Raw genomic sequence first — 18,166 nt, forward strand, 5'->3', positions numbered from 1 at the left:
TGTTTTTGAAAGGTATCCGCTCCCCTCCAGAAAGGGGCCAAATAAGGTTCCACTTTTAGGTGGAACTCCGCTTTGGAATAACATTGACACCCACAGTAGATCGTATGGATGCCATGCGATTGCAATGTGGTGCAGGAAATGGACATGATTCATGTGTTTCTTGCATCGCATAAGTGTGAACCAGGGCTAAGGCTACAAAACACTGAGGTCTGAATGGGGCCTAGTCGGTCAGTCTTTTTCTGGGCTTCTAGCAATCCTCCTTTTCCTTGCTACTCCACATGGAACACTTTATTGTATTAAGCATATTGTAAAAATAACGCTGAGCAGGCCTATGTTGAGTGTGTGCTCCCTGTGAAAGGTCTGTTCCATGTGCGGAGGATGTAGCGCCTCTCCCTCCCTCCCTCCCTCCACATGCCACGGGCGGGTAGCCCCGCCCACTAGAGGCGGCCATCTTGTCCGGAAAGAGGACCGGACCCGGCTGTATAGTGGCCTGCAGACGCAGACTTGCAGAAAAAGCCGACTAGGGGGTGAAGGTGGCGGGCACGTCTATAGAACACGTCTTGTCGGGAATTGTATGGAGCACGGCCATTGCTCACAGCTGACGGGCGGCACACTGCACTGACATCACCGGGGATTACACCGGCTGGACCGAAGTGGGGGCCATGAGCTCTTGTTAGTAGGGGCCAATGTTCCGAAGAGGGGTTCCCGGCCTCTAGATTCGTGCCAAGGAGGGGGGTGGCGGAGAGGTTTGCACCTCCAGCCGGGAGTCTCCGGATCCCTCCGCCTGCACCATGGCCTCCAACTGCAGCAGCACCGCCGCGGGCAGCGCCAGCAAAACCAAAACCAAGAAGAAACATTTCGTCTGTCAGAAAGTCAAGCTCTTCCGAGCTAGCGAGCCCCTCCTCAGTGTGCTCATGTGGGGGGTCAACCACACGGTAAGTACACACGAGACCTACCTACAATTCATCTATATTTACTACACCTGTGCTACATGTATGTGCACGTATAATACATAGATGTACTTGGGCTCCATGCACACCTTATAGAGGTGCGGAGATACAAGCAGGTTGTGTATCGCACTCAGGCCCCGTTCACACCTAGCAGTTTGGAAACGTGGGAAGAATCAGTTTCTAAATTGCACAGAAGTTATGGCAAAATGCACCATGCGCGTTTGGGTGGCAATTATTGTTATTGGCACCCCAAACGTGATTTTTGCCAAATGCGCATGAAAGAAAAGAAATCGTGCAAAGCTTGTCTTTTTTTTTTTTATTGCATGATAGACATGCATAAGGCAGCTCATGCAGGCTCCATTCACACCTGGAAATGTAAAATCACTGCAATTCCAAATTGCAGCAAAACGCGTTTGGGTATCATATAAGGGCACCCCAAATGCAGTCCAATTTTGACATGCAATAAATTTTTGCCAAGCATATCTCATTAACGGAAAAAGGAGCAGGAGACAAACGTGCATATGGCAGCCCTTTGAGGTGAATGAACTGCCGTATGTGACACAGAAACCCATGCAAATCCAGCTTAAAAAAAAAAAAAAAAAAAAAAAAAAAAAACCTGGAGTGTGGGAACGCTGGTTCTTGCTATGTGAGATCTGAATGGGACCTCAAGTGAATAGGCTGCCCCATGTGCGACCCGCAGAAAGTTGTGTAAATCGCAGTCAGGCAGAGCGCATCGGTACATCCTATGCATGCTCCATAATGGCACCCCCGCACATCTTGCTAACGTAAAGTACCATGCGTTTTCGTGCATCAGTTTGAAAAGGGGATCTGTTGCTTATATTGTGTGTAGGGATGCCCGCTGCAAAAAATGAGCTGCCCTATTCACGCCTAGTGTGTTATAAATGGGCCCCTGTGGGTTTGTGTCCATATTGTGCTGCTATGCACCTCATACAAGCACATTATGACATTTACCTGTCAAAGGAAACGTTGCACTGTCACTGCTCGGGTGCTTCCCCACCTTCTCTCCCTCTTCCTTCTGGATTTGCTTTGTTCGGCTTGGTTCACACCTATGCATTTTTTTTTTTTTTTTTTTTTTTTTTTGTGCGTTTTCAGTTTTGCAGAAACACACTACAGTCCATTTTAACATGGTTTCCTATGGGTCGTGTTCACATCTATACATTTATGGAAAAGGCCAGTGAATTGTTTTTGGTTCCATAGACTTCAATAGATCAAAAACGCTTAATGCACCTGGAATATGCAAGCTGAAACCCACCTAGGTGTGAACCAGCCTTGAGCTGCTTGAATGGCTGGACTGCGATGACATTGCTCCCCACATGAGTCACTTCATCACTGCACAGAGCAGGTGCCATTAATGTACTCAGAGCTGCGCATGTGCAGCTCAGTCTACATTATCACTGACAGGCAGGGGAAAGCATTTGACAGGAAAGGCAACTAGGGTTTCTTCTGTCATTTAAAAAAAAACAAAAAACAAAAAAAAAAACACCCTGGCTGCCTGCGGATTTTGAAATGCTTGCCGACATGCCGCAGTACATTTACTGCAGCAGGTATGCGCTTACAGGCACAATTATGTACCTGCACATTGCGGCTTTCTTTCGGGTCCTCTTGGACATGTGCACCCAGAGGCTTGAGCTGCCATAAACACCAGAAGTGTTCATGTTAACTCTGGACCTTCAAGACACTTGTCTTCATGTGCCAGTTTGCTGAAGTCATCAGAGATTCCTGAGAATGGACCACGCCATTGGCAGTTCAGGGCCCTACCATTTGGTCTCTCGGCGGGCCTGGGAATTGTCACGAAAATCGTAGCCGAGATCATGACCTATTTTCAAATGCAAAGATCTCAATCGTTCCTTATCTGGACGATTTCTTGTTCCTCGCAGTTGTTGTTGCAGACTTTTCAAGAGGTAGGCTGGAAGCTTAATCTAAGAAAAATAGCATCTAGTTCCTTCCTAGAGTCTTTCCTTTTTGGGGTTGCCTGATAGACAGACAGCCAAACGATCTTCCAGTACAAAAAGATATCCAAAATCATCTCCTCTGGGGAATTTCAGGATGCTCCCACAAGCCTTTCTTTGCCAACTTATACACTTATTAGGTTTGATGACAGCAGCAATCCTGGGGTATCGTGGGCTCAATTACATTCCAGGCCCCTTCAATCTTTTCTTCTCCGTTATGGGGAATACAGGAAAAGCTCCTTGAATCAGATTAATCAACTTCCAGGCAGAGACTCTCTCGGTCTGTCCTGGTGGGAGCTTCCAGACCATCTGCAGAGAGGGAAACCTTGGGCACAGCGTTCCCCAGTAAAAGTTACCTGTCTGTGGGGTTGGGGAGCTCACTCTGAGGACTGGCAGGCTCAGGGAGCCTGACAGCCAGAGAATTCAGCCCAGTCATCCAATTTCAGGAGCTCCTTGCAGTAGGAAGGGCATTTGTAGCTCGGGAGCCTAGGATCCAAGCAGACTATTTATGCGTCTTTTCACACAATGCCACAGCCAAAGCATACCTTAACAAGCAAGGGGGCACCCGCTTGAACGTTCTTTAATCCCTAAGCCAGCAGCCTCTAGGCTGAGTAGAAGACAGTATTGCTTAGATCAGGCCAGTTCACATCAGTGACACTGCAAATATTCTAGCAGATTATCTGAATTGAGTATCAGCAGCAGCAAATGGGAGCTGGACATAGAAATTTTTCCAAGAGATCACTCTAAGTTGGGGTGTACCTGTAGTTGATCTTTTTGCACCCAGTCTAAATGGGAAGCTTCCAGCCCTTTTTTTTTTCTCGCTAGAGAGAGAAAGAGAGACGGAAGCTTTAGGGACAGATGCGCTGACCTTCCCATGGAAGTTCAGACTTGCATATGCCTTCCCGCAGTTTGCGCTGTTGCCTCTGGTAGTCTAGAGGTTTGTTTAAGCAGAAGTAATCCTGATAGCTCCATGGAGGCCCAGAAGGAGTTGATTGTTGGGGCAAGGTTAGATGAGTCTGGCCATTTAAAACCTTTGAGATTGACATCACCTGGTCTTCCCAGACAATGATTGAGAACAATCTATGACACTGGCAGGTCTCAGCTTTGCAAAGGGGGCAGTGCATGCTATAAATTCTGCAGGGTGCCCAAACTTTTGCAGACACCTTTTTTTTTTTTTTTGTTTTCTGTAATTTTGAAAGTGTAAATGATGGAAATAAAATCTAACTTTTTTTGACATATATTATAAGAATGTCTAATCTGTAATTTGATGCCATTTGGAGATTTTTTCCATCTTTCCTTGGCTTCGTTATGCACATTAATACACATTTTTACCCGGGGTGCCCAAACTTTCGATCCCCACTGTATGTGAGGCCTTCGATTTCACCCTTCATGGTTATTGTGAAATTGTGGGAATGCATCAATGCAGTGCATGTTATCTCAGCCTCATGCTAAATATCTCTAAGCTCCATTTCATGCTGAATAAACAAAATTATTAGTGTAGCTTAAATTGAAAACTATCTTGTAGATTTTTATTAAAATTTTGATTAAAAATAAAAAATCAGATTTATTTAAAAAAATCATTGATTTCTCACCTCACCTTTTCAGTACAGCACCTGGAGAGAGCGCAGGTGCACCCACTTCCCAGGAAACACTGCAGTCATTCCTTTAAAGCCTGCACAATTCCACCATGGCCTGCTTTGTAGTGTTTCCACCAGCCATGGTGGAAGTGCTGCAGGAGACCAGGGGTGTGCTGCTCCCTCTTCAGGTGGAATAGGGTAGGAGCATACCTGTTTGCCTTTTTCTTGTCTGTGTGTTACGGCAGCCCAACACACCCCCTGAAGGGTGGGGGGGGTGTTGTGGTGCCTTTCCACTTCTCGTGCAGAGGCCAGCGGAGGTCCTGCGCTGATAGATTGGAGGGCACCGGCTGAGGAAGTCTGCATGGTGGGGCATCTCTGGAGTCTGTGCTTGTCCGGTCCCGGTGGCGGGTGACATTGCTGCTGGATGGGCTACGACTTCCGGTGGTGTGTGGCGGCTTCGGTTTCTGGCTGCTGGAATGCAGAAGGGGGAGGCGGCCTCAGCAGTGCAATTTACAGTTCTCGCAGCTGTGAATGTACCAGAAAATTAAAAAAAAAAAGCTGCTGGATGGCTGCTGCACACTGGGAGAATGGAGCCAGAAAAACCAGCAGCAGTGGCGGGAGCCACAAGCACCAGCCAAGCCCAGGTAGGAGAGGCAGTGGTCTTTGTTAATTACCTGGGCTATGTATGATTCTGGCAGACTTGCACCCTCTGCCCAACCTAGTGAGATGCTCACTTCATTCCGGAAGGAATTGGAAGATATGTTTCAGTCCTTCCGGTGGTACAGTGGACAGATAGTTCTCCACCCAGCACTCACATTTCCTCTGCAGCCAGGAGAGTGGTTAGTGAGTTGGAGGATGAGGGGAAAAGTAAGTCTTCAGGGTCAGACGAGCGGGAAGGCAAAGAAAAAGAGGTATCTTCCTTCCGTTATAGACTGTCTTTGAAAGTGGTAGACGACCTTTTAAAAGGCCATACATTTGACCCTAAATATTGAAGATAAGACCCAATTGTCCCTACATGACAAGATGTATCGGGTATGGATGAGGTCAAGCATCGGGTGTTCCCGTTGCACAAAGTGTTGACAGAAGCTATAAAAAGGGAGCGGAAAGACCCAGAGAGGGGCCCTCTTCCTTCCTCCCCCTTTTTTTTTTTTTTTCCCAGGTCTCTTAAAAGGAGATTCCCTTTTGATGAAGATAGCACGCAAGTTTGGAACAAGAGACCTAAACTTGATGCAGCTTTCTCGCAAGTATCGCGAAACACCGACTTAACTTTTGAGGACATGGGGGGTCTTGAAGGACACTATGGACAAGAGAGATGATTCTTTGTTTTAAAAAAAAGGCTTGGGATTCTACACTAATGCCAATCTCAAACCGGCAATGGCATCTACAGTGGTAGCCAGGAATTTAGAACATTGGTTGTAACAACTATGCCATATTGAAGCAGGGACCTCTCGCAAAGATTTGCCGGATACTCTACAAAAGGCAGTTGGTTACATGGCGGGTGCCTCAGCTGAGTCAGTGAAGATGTCTGCAAGATCTTTGGCATTAATTAATTCAGCTAGAAGAGCTTTGTGGGTAAAGACCTGGTCAGGCGATTCAGCCTCTAAAATGATGCAGTGTGATCTACCCTTTGAGGGGGATCTGGTATTTGGTCCCAATCTTGATGTTGTTCCGGACAGAACAGCAAATAGGAAAAAGCATTTCTGGCCAAAAAGAAAGTTGCACCACAACCTAAAGAATTTTTCATCCTTTTTTACCAGACCCGGGACTCAAAGGAAATGGGACAGAAGAGACCTTGGCGGTCCCAGAGGGTTCGAGGGAAGTCTGGGGTGTTCCGCCCCCCCCCCCCCCCAGCCAACCCCCCCCCCCAACCAACACGCAAAGACCTAATGACGGTCTCCCGACTGGGAGGAAGGCTCCAGTCTTTCCTCCTGCAGTGGAAGGGGGCGACATCCAGTGCGTTTGTGCTCAATATAATCTCAGAGGGCTACGTGCTGGAGTTCTCGGAAAGCCCGCCGTCTCGATTTTATGTGATGCAGCTCCCCAGAGATCAAGGAATTTTATCAACAGAAAGTAATCATCCCAGTGCCCCAGGAAGAGGAAGGACTAGGGTGTTATTCACATGTTTTTCTAGTAAAAAAGATTGATACTGAATTTAAAGATCTTAAACGGGTCCATTCTAGGGGTGCGCATCTTCGGTGGTCTCACGATTCGATTATGATTAACATGTCAACTATTTGATTCGCAATGCATCACGATTAGAAAGATGGAGCAGTCTGGAGATGGGGAAGGAGGAATCCATGAATAGGAAAGGTAGATAGAGTAGTCTGGAGATGGGAACGAAAGGATGGAAGAGTCCGGGGATAGAACTGAAGGATGGAAGGGTCAAGGGTTAAGAATTGAAAGATGGTGAAATCCATGGAGAGAGAATGGAAGAGTCCGGGGATAGGAAAATAGGAATCCATGAATAAGCAAAAAAGGACGGAAGAATCGGAGGATAGGAATGGAAAGCTGGAAGAGTCCAGGAATATTATTCAATGGAAGAGTCTGGGGAGGTGATAGGAACTTAAGGATGGAGTGGTCGTTCCAGAGATAATGGGTGGGACCTCAGATTGTTCAGGGCTGCATGGGGGGGGGGTTTGGAGCCTGTGAATGGAGGCGAGTTGTGTGGGGGCTATGCGTTGGCTATTGGTTTGAATGGGGGAGGTGGAAGAGGAATGGGCTGGGAGCCATATTCAACTGATGTGTAGTTTGGGTGATCTGGGGTTAGTGATCAGTAGTTTGAGACATATATAAAAGGTGGGGTTTGGGCGAGATACTGGGACCTGCGGGGGGGGGGAGGGGCTGTGAAGGACATTAGGCAGTTTGGCAGCCAGCTGGGGAACATGCTGTCATATCTGCGTTTAAAAACAAAATAAAGTGGGCACTTTATGATTAGTTGGCAGCTAAGCTAGCACATGGTGTTAATGAATATACAACCTTTTAATAGACCATAAAACCAAAATTGATGTGCAGTGCTTTGCGGTGATAATTGTACAAAAGAGTCTTTATTAAGTAGTGAACAAATATAGTCCTGAAATATAAATATTACACTGATTGAAAGAAATCTTCTGTGTATTCAAAGTAATTCCAGTGCTGAGTGTGCTCTGCTGTGTTCAAATCATTCCTGATTTCTGGTGAATGATTTGAATACAGCAGAGCACACTCAGCACTGGAATTACTTTGAATACACAGATTTCTTTCTTTCAGATCTCAGATATATATATATATATATTTTCAGGACTATATTTGTGCACTACTTAATAAAGACTCTTTTGTACATTTATCACGGCAAAGCACTGCACATCATTTTTGGTTGTACTGCCCTATCTGCATACAGTCTGGCACCTCCCTTACCATGTCAGTTCAGTGTCCTCCCCGCGGCCCCCTCACCTGGCTCTACCACTCTTCTGGCTCTCCTCCGGCTCCGCCTCATCCATCACACCTCTGGCTGTTTACGCCGCGGCTGCCCTGAACCTTTCCGGGACCAAAAGCACTGATGGCTCCATTCTCCTCCTTGGAGCTCCGTGCTTCATAAGCCGGCTGCGGCCACTCTAACCAGCATCAGGGACAGTTCCAGCCACCATGTTCTCGTCAATGTGCACACAGCGTGGCTCCTCACTTCCCCATTCTGCCGCCTAGGATCTCTTTCTATTGGCTAGTGAGGCGGTGGGACGAGGAGGGGAGAGGGAAGGGGATTGATGGAAGGCCTCCTCTCCTCGCGACACAGGGAGGCAGAAAAAAAAAACCGCGCGGAAACTTCGGCTGCTTTCGGCTCCAATCAGAGGCAGGGCATGGTGCAGCGGCACGGCGCGAGGATGACGTCATCCGCAATCGACTTTCTTAAAGCTATAGAATCGATGCCACGTCGTGGACGGTCGAATCCCGATGCATCGATTCGACGATTAATTTCAACACCCTTAGTCCATTCATTACAAAAAAATTTCGTATGGACATAATTTATTCAGTGAGGAAACCTCTTCCCGTTGGGTGCTTTCTAGCCTCCATAAATCTCAGCGACGCGTACTTGCATGTTTCCATAACAACAACGTCGCAGAGATATCTGTGTCTGGCAATCAGAGCAGGGGGAGTGATGTTGCACCATCAGTTCAAGGCTCTCCAATTCAGTCTCGCCTCTTCCCCAAGGATTTTCAAAAAGATCATGGCAGAAGCATTGGCACCGCTCAGGTTGGAAGGGGTCTCAGTAGTACCATATCTGGACAACCTCCTTTTTGTTTGCCAGCTCAAAGGACCTATAATGCAGGGATTTGAAAAGGGCGCAGAGCCATTTAGAAAATTTGGGCTGGATTCTGAACAAGGAAAAATCAAACCTAAATCCCTCTCAGGTGATCGTTTTCTTAGGTTATGTCATTGACTCGGTACAGGAAAAGATTTTCCTCCCAGAGGAAAAGATGATAAAGGTGCAGGCTGCATTAAGAAAGTACAGACAAATCTATCTGTTACAGTTCGGGCAGCCATGTCCACGCTGGGGCTTCTCACAGCCTCAATCACAGCTGTTCAGTGGGCCCGTCTCCATGCTAGAAACCTCCAATAGGTGATTCTACAGAATTGGGCCTATGGAGAGTCTTTGGAGAAGCAGATCAGGATCCCATCTCCAGTAAAGAGAAAGTTATGGTGGTGGTGGAGGCAAACAAAAAATCTTAACAGATACAACCTCCGGGGGGTGGGGTGCGCATCCCAAAAGCCAGATGGCCCAAGGGTCCTGGTCAGTAGAGGAATACCAGGAGGTCCTCCAACTGGAGGGAACTAAGGGCCATTTTCCTGGGGCTGTGGGCTTTGACAGATAATCAGGGGCCAACACATCCAGGTGATGTCAGACAATGCCGCAGCAGTGGCCTACATCTCAAGATAGGGTGGCACAAGAAGCGGGTATCTTCTAAACTTGGCCCTACAGACTCTGACTTGGGCAGAGGACAACTTGGCATTCTTAACAGCAGTGCATCTGAAAGGCAACCTGAACCAGATAGTGGACTTCTTAAGCAGAAGGAGGGTTCTAGAGTCCGAATAGAACCTAAGTCCGGAGGCTTTTCAGAGGATAGTAGACAGATGGGGGGGCTCCCCAGGTAGATCTTTTTGCATCACAAGCAAATGCAAAAGTACCCATCTACTTTTCTCTGAACAGGCAGGAGGCAGTGCCTCCTCATCAGTGCAGTCTATTGGTGCCCATCAACACACGTCAATGAAGTAGAAAAATTACCTGCTTGAAAAATGTTATAACAAACTATGAAAAGGTTTTTATTTTATTTTTTTTAAAGATAAAGATTTTGTTTGGGTACAGTGTTGCATTACTGTTCAATTGTCAGAGCGCGACAGCGCTGAAAGCCTAAAATTGGCCTGGTCAGGAAGGGTCCAAGTAGGCAAGTAGTTAATTTACAGTATTTTTTCACACCTGCATAAACTTTGCACAGTGCTGTATGTAGGAGGTACAGAGTAAAGAAACCTAGTTAGATATTTGTATTATGCCTCCTGCACAAAGATCTAATTTACAGATGTTCATGTGCAGGATTTTGCTGGAAGATCGATCCTGAGAAAACATTTTGTTCTTAACGCACGTGTACTTACATACCGCCGTGTAAAGGGGCTTATACACACAATTGAATTCTTCATCTTTTGGCTGCCAGTGTTGCAATAAATACAATTTTGTAAAAGTGCACAGCTGAAGACATATAGCGTTTTTATTTATTTTTTGTTTTTCTTGCCCTTGTGCAAGTATGGATAAATACATGCAGCAATGGTGTAAGTGGGGGTATGTATTAGGCCTTAATATTTTGCAGGTGTTTTTATATGCAGTTTTTCCTGGAGAAATATTCTAAGTAAAAATGCAAGTTATATTCTGTAAAAAATGTGTGTAAATAACTGTATCAGCCTATTAACATGCGTATGCTTTACCAGGGTGGATAAAAATCAACGATTTAAAAAAAACTAACTTTTTTTATAAAAAAAAAAAAAATGCTTTTGGAGTTGAAATCTATCTAAAGATGATACATTAATAATCTAGTTTAGTCAGCATGAAATGGAGCTTGGTTATGTTGATGAGGCTGTATATTCTGCAATATTTTTAAATTTTTGGTAAACTCATTCAATGAATCCAAGCTCTGTAAGCTGGGATAACACGCACAGGCATTGATACATTCACACAATTTCACAGTAACCATGAGATAATAAAGCAAAGTTCAGGAAAATTCCTTTATCCCATTGTTTTGCAAGTCAATGTACACTACAAACTGTATGTCATGGTTATGCAATAGTTTGTCAGCTTACCTGTCTCCATGTGTTCGTCTCCAAAGACCAGCTGTCTCTCACCTGACTGCTTTTATTAACTCTCCTCTAGCATAGCTCCACCCCAGCTCCTATCAGAGAACTCTATATTAACCTCTGCACTGCAGGTCAGCCCTGCTGATCAACCTTTGTGTGTTTGGCTTCCTGTTCCTGCCTGCCGTGTGCTCTACGTTTTATTTGTTACCGACCTTGGCATGTTCTCTACTATTCCTCTCTGCTCGTGACCCTGACCTTTGGCGTGTCCCCGACTATCCCTGTTTGCCTGTGACCCTGAACCTTGGCGTGTACTCTGTTGTCCTTGTCTGCTTGTGGCCCTGACCTTGGCTTATTCCTTTACTATTCCTATCCTTCTGTTGCCTACTGTGGGTGTGAGCTGGGGGACACGACCTGGAGCCAGTTGCAGCCCAGTCCATCCTCACCACTAGAGGCTCTGGTGAACACCTGCTGGCTCTTAGACTCCGCGCCCCAGGGAATCCTACGCTCTAACCCCGGTGGGATCCGTGTTGGTGTTCCAGCGGCCCTGCCTTCCTAATACCTGGACTCCCATCTGCAGCAGTCAGCCGTAGGGTCCACTGCCTTGCGGTGCACTCCTGATCCCAACGGTGTGCATCTGTCGCCTAGCCTCAAGGTGACCTGACACTGTATGATTAAATTGATTCTGATATTGCTGTTTTACTAACCTGACAGATTATTCTAAATATGTTATAGAGATGGAACTTGCGTGCTGCTATGTATAGTTTTACAGTGAAATAAAACGTCAAACTCCAATGAATATAGTGAAATAGAATAAGCTCAAAAAAACAGTGAATGTGAAGAGCTGCAACCACTTAGGAGTGTACTCCTAATCGCTGCATAAGCAAATAAAAAAAAAGAAGGGGGGAGTGGTGCGCTTTAATCAATATAATGTGCTGTTATTATAAAACTCAGAAATAAACTAAAGTGCAAAAAAGTCCAAACAAAAACAAATGGTCTGGATTAGTTTATATAGATGTCTCATGGAACAGTAACTTGATAGAAGGAAAACAAAACATCAATCCAACATCGATTGTAAAATTTATAGATTGGCCGCTCACCTCCAGCGATGAGCAAAAGGTCAAACAAGGCTCATCAAATAGACTTTTGGTCATTGCTGGAGGTGTTCCATGAGACCTCTATAGCTATATAACCTGATCCCAACCATTTGTTTTTATTTGGACTTTTATTTATTTATTTTATTTATTTCAGGTACTTATATAGCGCCGTCAATTTACGCAGCGCTTTACATATATCTATTATACATTCACATCAGTCCCTATACCCTCAAGGAGCTTACAATCTAAGGTCCCTAACTCACATTCATACCTATACTAGGGCCCATTTAGACAGGATCCAATTTTTGCACTTTTAGTTTATTTCTGAGTTTTATAATAACAGCACATTATATTGAATAAGCGCATCACTCCCCTCTTTTTCTTATTCTAAATAGGAAACTTTCACTTTGTATGCAAGTATTACAGATTCTAATTGCCTGCAAGGATAAGTGCTTACATTTAAAGAGCACCTGTCATTTCAGATCCATCCAGATCTGTTAGCGGGCATCCACTCGCCTGCTGCCGCCACATCCCTCACCTTGGTGTGTCACTGCCGCATCACCAGCCATCCAATTAAAGTGAATGGGACGGTCGGTGAGTCAACAGCAGGACAGAGAATACAGTTGCTCTTAAATTATGATTTAAATCTAGCCTTTTTTTTTTTACTAGTGATTTAAATCCAATCCACCCTGTCAAATGTTCAAATGATTTTATTCAAAGCAATCACAGTGGAGGAGTGTAACGTGGGATCATTCCAAATAGCGTCCAAACTATTTTATTGAAAGCTCTTTGGTCTGCTGGCAACATCGCCAAGATTCTGGTTGGATAATAAAACTTCCTTCTGTGGGGAAGCATCTAGACTTCAGGCTGGACACCAATCTACCTTTTGCTGTTCCTGCTCAAAAAACTATAGTAAGCTTCAGTCTTTTTATGCTGCCCCAAAAAGATGTCGATTTTGCATCTGCATGCAAATCCTGGGTCTGGTGGTAGCTTCCTTCAAAGCAGTTACTTAAGGACATCATCACACTTGCACCTTAAGTGTGGAAATTCTTTCCAATTAAGTTAAATATCCTTTATCCCTAGACAAGGAATTTCAGGATAAAATCAGACCAGGGTTTTTCTGTGGGGTCCCCCCCCCAATATTGGTCCCTGGAAAATGTGTTCTTTTACTCTGTTGGACAGCGATAACATATTCCAGCAGTTGGGGTGGTGTTCTGAGCTGCTTATGGGTTTAGGTTCGCTGAATATTGGAGTTGCTGTTAACCAACAATATTTTAGATTTCAAAACGATTTTTCTCCTGCACTATTCCAGTCATTTGAACGATGAGAATCTAGTAGAACTATAGAAACATTTTATCAAGGAGAAACAAAATGTGTGTCTGCACTGCTAAAGGAATCCCACATCTATGCCAGCAGGACCAGTTTGTGGACCAGGAATACAATTGATGCCCTGGTATTGCCTTTAGACCAGTGCAATTGAATATATGCCTTTTACCTCCTGCTGTGTATAAATGGTGCCATGGGTATTTTAGTCATCCTTATTGCTTTTGAGATGAAGGCTTTAACCAAATAAAAGCTATCCGTTGTACGTACCCCTGTCAGTCATATTTCCCCTGTCACTTGCAGGACAGCTTGAACTGATGAAGTTGGGGGGGGGGGGGGGACCTACTTTCTGGATCAACAAGTAAAATGTTTGATACAGGGGTGATAAAAAAAAAATCAAAGACTTAAAAAAAAAAAACTTGCTCCTCTACAGTAGTTTACTATATATTCACTAACCTTTTGATTAATTTCCGTTTGCAAATGTGTGTGTGTGTGTGTGTGTGTGGTGTGTGGTTTTTTTTTTTTTTTTTTGGGGGGGGGGGGGGGTCTGTTTTCCCCACTTCTGGCTCTTCTCCCAGATGGGTGACCCTTCTGCAGTGCCGCTCTCAAGGGGGATCCCCTGCGGGGGGACGCTGGCTGCGTTCACAGGCACAGGAGCACCGGCCGTGTGTGACGCTTCGCCTCCCATGTCCTTTTGATCTGCATGGGAATCTGGAGCGCAGCATGTGATTGACAGCAGCTCTGAGTCTATTCGTCAGCTCCAGGCTGAACTTACTCTGGTATAATGACAGCAGCATAACAACAAAGGAATCATTTTAAAATGAGGTCCTTTTTAAAAAAAAGTTATATTCCGTTATATAATTCCTGGCATATTTTCATTTTTCTCTGTAGGTGCTTCAGTCAACCTACCACTAATGCCCCTAATACACCCCCCCCCCCCCCCCCCCCCCCGTCGCCTAGATTAAAAGCCCCTCTAACTTTTCGGCCATCTTCACTCCCAGCAGATCTCCACCCTCCTCATTTAGGTGCAGTCCGTCCCTTCTATAGGACAAAGGAATATTTTGCGCTATCCAGAAAATGCACAGCAACCAAATAAATATATGTGCATGCGTAATGTGACTGAATGCTGAAACTCTATAGTCTTACTGAAAACTTAAAACAAAATGAAAAAAAAAAAGGGTGCGCAGATCCATTCAAAAAACAACTATATGTAAATGTATAAAAATGCGCAAGCAAAAACTATAAAAAATACTCAACATCAAATATGTGAATATATCAAACATAAAAAAATAAAGCATATCAAACACGTGATTTAAAGTGTATATAAACCCAGTAGCATCTAAAAGAACAAAATGAACAAAGGAAAGTCCTTATATAGTTCTCTAAGAACCAGGGAATCTTCAACCCAGAAGTCTGAGATGAAATGTAAGGAATGATAATACAAACTGCTTACCAGATATGTTAGATCTCAAGTGATAGAGATCAGAAACTCCTGTGCATTAGCCTGCCGGCAGATCAGCTTGTAATAGTCTTATGACAAGGAGATGTCTGCCTGTTGCAAAGGAACCATTGAAGGGAAACCTCACTCCTAGGCTCTTTCTTTACAAAAGCAAGGATCTGGAGAGTCTCATAAGGTAAGGAACAGAAGAGGGCTTCATGGTGTAGTATGTATGTTCCAACAAAATCTTTATTTACGAATAGATAACATAGATTTAAAATCCATAAAAGCACAGCAAGTAAAAGAAAGTTCAGAACAACGGCTGTGTAAACCAGCCAGCTGTTCAGCGCGATGACGTCACAGGTCTATGCTCCACCCGTGCCTTCTATGGGGAAACGCATCGGGTGGAGCATACGTCGTCATGCTGAAAAGCTGGCTTGTTTACATCATGGTTGTTCCGTACTTTCTTTTACTGTGCTTTTATGGATTTTAAATCTATGTTATCCGTTCGTAAGTAAAGATTTTGTTGGAACATACTACACCATGAAGCCCTCTTCTGTTCCTTACCTTGTGAGACTCTCCAGATCCTTGCTTTTGTAAAGGGCGATCCTAGGAGTGAGGTGTTCCTTTGCAACAGGTGGACATCTCCTTGTCATAGGACTATTACAAGCTGACCTGCCGGCCGGCTGACGCACAGGCGTTTCTGATCTCTATCACTTGAGATCCAACACATCTGGTAAGCAGTTTGTATTATCATTCCTTAGAGATAATACAGTTCTTAGAGAACTATATAAGGACTTTCCTTTGTTCATTTTGTTCTTTTAGATGCTACATGGACTCTTCTTGGGTTTATATACTCTTTTAAATCCATGTGTTTGATATGCTTTATTTTTTATGTTTGATATATTCACATATTTGATGTTGAGTTTTTTTATATTTTTTTGCTTGCACATTTTTATATATTCACATATAGTCGTTTTTTGACTGGATTTGCGCACCTCTTTTCTTTTTTTGTCCCTTCTATAGAGCTAGTGACCAACTGAGAAGTTGGTCCAATTCTCCAGGAACCCAAACCCCTCCTTTACTACACCAGCTCCCCAGCCACTTGTTTACTTCCATAATCTCCCTCTGCCTTTCTGGTGTGACTCGAGGTAACGGTAGTATTTCTGAGAATACTACTACCTTGGAGGTATGTTTTACTCAATTTAGCTCCTGAGTCCCTAAAATCGTTTTTATAGGACACTCCATCTTCCTCTGACTTTGTCATTTGGTGCCAACGTGCACCATGACAGCCCAGTCTTCCCCAGCCCCTCCCAGTAGTCTGTCCACCAGATCCGTGATGTGCCGAGCCAGAGTGCCTGGTAGACAACATGCAGTTTGACCCTTTAGGCCTGTCATGAACCTGCAGTAATGTTTGTCCACTTGCCTCTCCATGTGTTCGGCTTGAGACCAGCCGCCTTTCACCTGGCTACTTAGGTAATCTCTCCTCAAAGCATGGCTCCACCCCAGGCCCTATCAGGGAACACTATATTAATCTGTGCAGTGCAAGCCAGTCCTGCTGATCAGTATTGTGTGTTTTTTTTTTTTTTTTTTTTTTTTTTTTTTTTAATTCTTTATTTATCATTTTCCAATACAAAACATTCCTCTAAGGGGACGTGCCTCACAGGGAAAATAAGAAAAACAGCAACTCATCAATATATTCAGGTAATAAACCTGACAGCCTTGCGGACATGCCCCTCGTCCCCATACCCACCACCCTCCCCTACGGGGTCTGATTCAAAGGAGAGCGAAGTCTTGCCTACCATACCTCCCTTATCAATTTATTCGGTTTAAGCCCTTTTTATATTATCTCCTTTAAGTAGGTCCAAGTTTTTTTGAATTTAGGCCAGCCTGCCCATTTCCCCCTGCATTCCTGATCCTCGTCTGGTTCCACTCCCCCTCGATCCAGGCTTTCTATGTTGTAAATTTCATTGAGATCGAATAGCCAATCTCGCGTTTTGGGACTTAAAGGGTTCAACCAGTTTAGTGAAATCTGTCTCTTGGCTGAATCTAGTATTATCGGGGTCAGGGAAGTCTTATAACTCTTTACTGTATCTTGGGTACCGTGGAAGAGACAGACCCAAGGGTCCTCCTCTATTTCCCTCCCCGTGAATTCTTTTGACAGGCATAAGATTTTTTTCCAAAAGACCTTTATGATAGGGCATTCCCACCAGATATGGGCCATTGTGCCTTTAGTCTGGCAACCCCTCCAGCAGGAGTTCCCCTTAGATCCATCCATCTTGCTAACTCTGTCCGGGGTGGCATACCATCTTGATAATACTTTATAGTGGATTTCCGTTCTCCTAATATCTAATGCTGCATAATGTACCAGATTCAAAATTTTACCCAAAGTGTTGCTAGTGCATGATAACCCCAATTCCTGCTCCCACCTTATGATATAATGAGGCGTCTTACCCTCCTGTGACTCTCCAAGTACTCTGTAAATTTGGCCTATAACACCACCCGGGTTCTCCGTCACACAGAGTTTCTCAAGAGGTCTGAGCTCATCTATACTCCTAAGGGGCTTTGGTAATTTACTTATAAAATGGGAAAGCTGTAAATACCTCCACCAATCTATCACCCAATGTTCTACCTCTCGGTTCAATTCCGTGAAAGTGCGTATTTCCCCCCTACTAATAAAATTTTTCAATTGAAGAGTGTCGTCTTTTAACCACTCCCCCCCCACTGTACTCATTCCAGGTTCAAAAAATAAATTATTCTTCATATATATTAAAGGTGAATTATGCGACCATTTGTGCTGGGTATGAATTCTGTCCCATAATTTAAAAGTGTTTTGTGTTAATAAAGAAATATCAGTGCTGAATGTCCTAAATTTTGGGGGGTTCCATAGTGAATGTGCCAAATTATTACTTAAGAAATATTCAATATTCACCCACCGCTTATCAGTCTCTTCTTACTCCATTCTATAACCCGTGAAAGCACTACAGCAATATAGTACCTATTGAAATCTGGTGCTGCTATTCCACCTTTTTTTTTACCTCTACTCAGTGTTGCATAAGAAATACGAGGTTTGTTGCCACCCCAGACAGCCTGGGTAATTAATTTCCTTAGAGCCCCTAGAAAATACCTTGGTAGGGGGATCGGAAGCAGCTGAAATTTATATAAAATCTTTGGGGTGATCGTCATTTTAACCGCATTCACGCGACCAAACCAGGAGAGCGGTCTCGACCTCAATCTCCCAGCCTCATGCCTGATTTCATCTAGTAGTGGGATGTAATTACTTTGGAACAACTTTTTAATAGAATTGGCTAGCTTAATACCTAAATAATTAATCTCCCTTCTCCAAGGGAAAGGAAACACGGAGGTCAGATGAACTTCCTCCTGCTTCGTGAGACTAATGTTTAGGATTTCAGATTTGCCGGGATTGATTTTAAAATTGGAGGCTTCTCCATATCGCCTTATAATTCGCCATATGTTGGGGAGGGTTACTCTGGGAGCTGAG

At 44.4% G+C, this 18,166-nt stretch overlaps 1 protein-coding gene across 3 annotated transcripts in view; it reads left to right on the forward strand.

The window, feature by feature from the left end:
• The first annotated feature begins 410 nt into the window (after positions 1–410).
• PIP4K2B (phosphatidylinositol-5-phosphate 4-kinase type 2 beta) overlaps positions 411–18,166 on the forward strand; it is a 183,806-nt gene continuing 166,050 nt past the window's right edge. For all 3 annotated transcript variants that reach the window (XR_012236918.1, XM_073608267.1, XM_073608268.1), the window contains exon 1: positions 411–935. Coding sequence is in view for 2 of the 3 variants with exons in the window: in XM_073608267.1 (XP_073464368.1) it covers positions 792–935 (144 nt within the window). In the remaining variant the exon portion in view is untranslated. The remainder of the gene's footprint in view (positions 936–18,166) is intronic.

This window comes from Aquarana catesbeiana, linkage group LG12, assembly GCF_042186555.1.
Source record: "Aquarana catesbeiana isolate 2022-GZ linkage group LG12, ASM4218655v1, whole genome shotgun sequence".
Classification (NCBI taxonomy): Eukaryota; Metazoa; Chordata; class Amphibia; order Anura; family Ranidae; genus Aquarana; species Aquarana catesbeiana.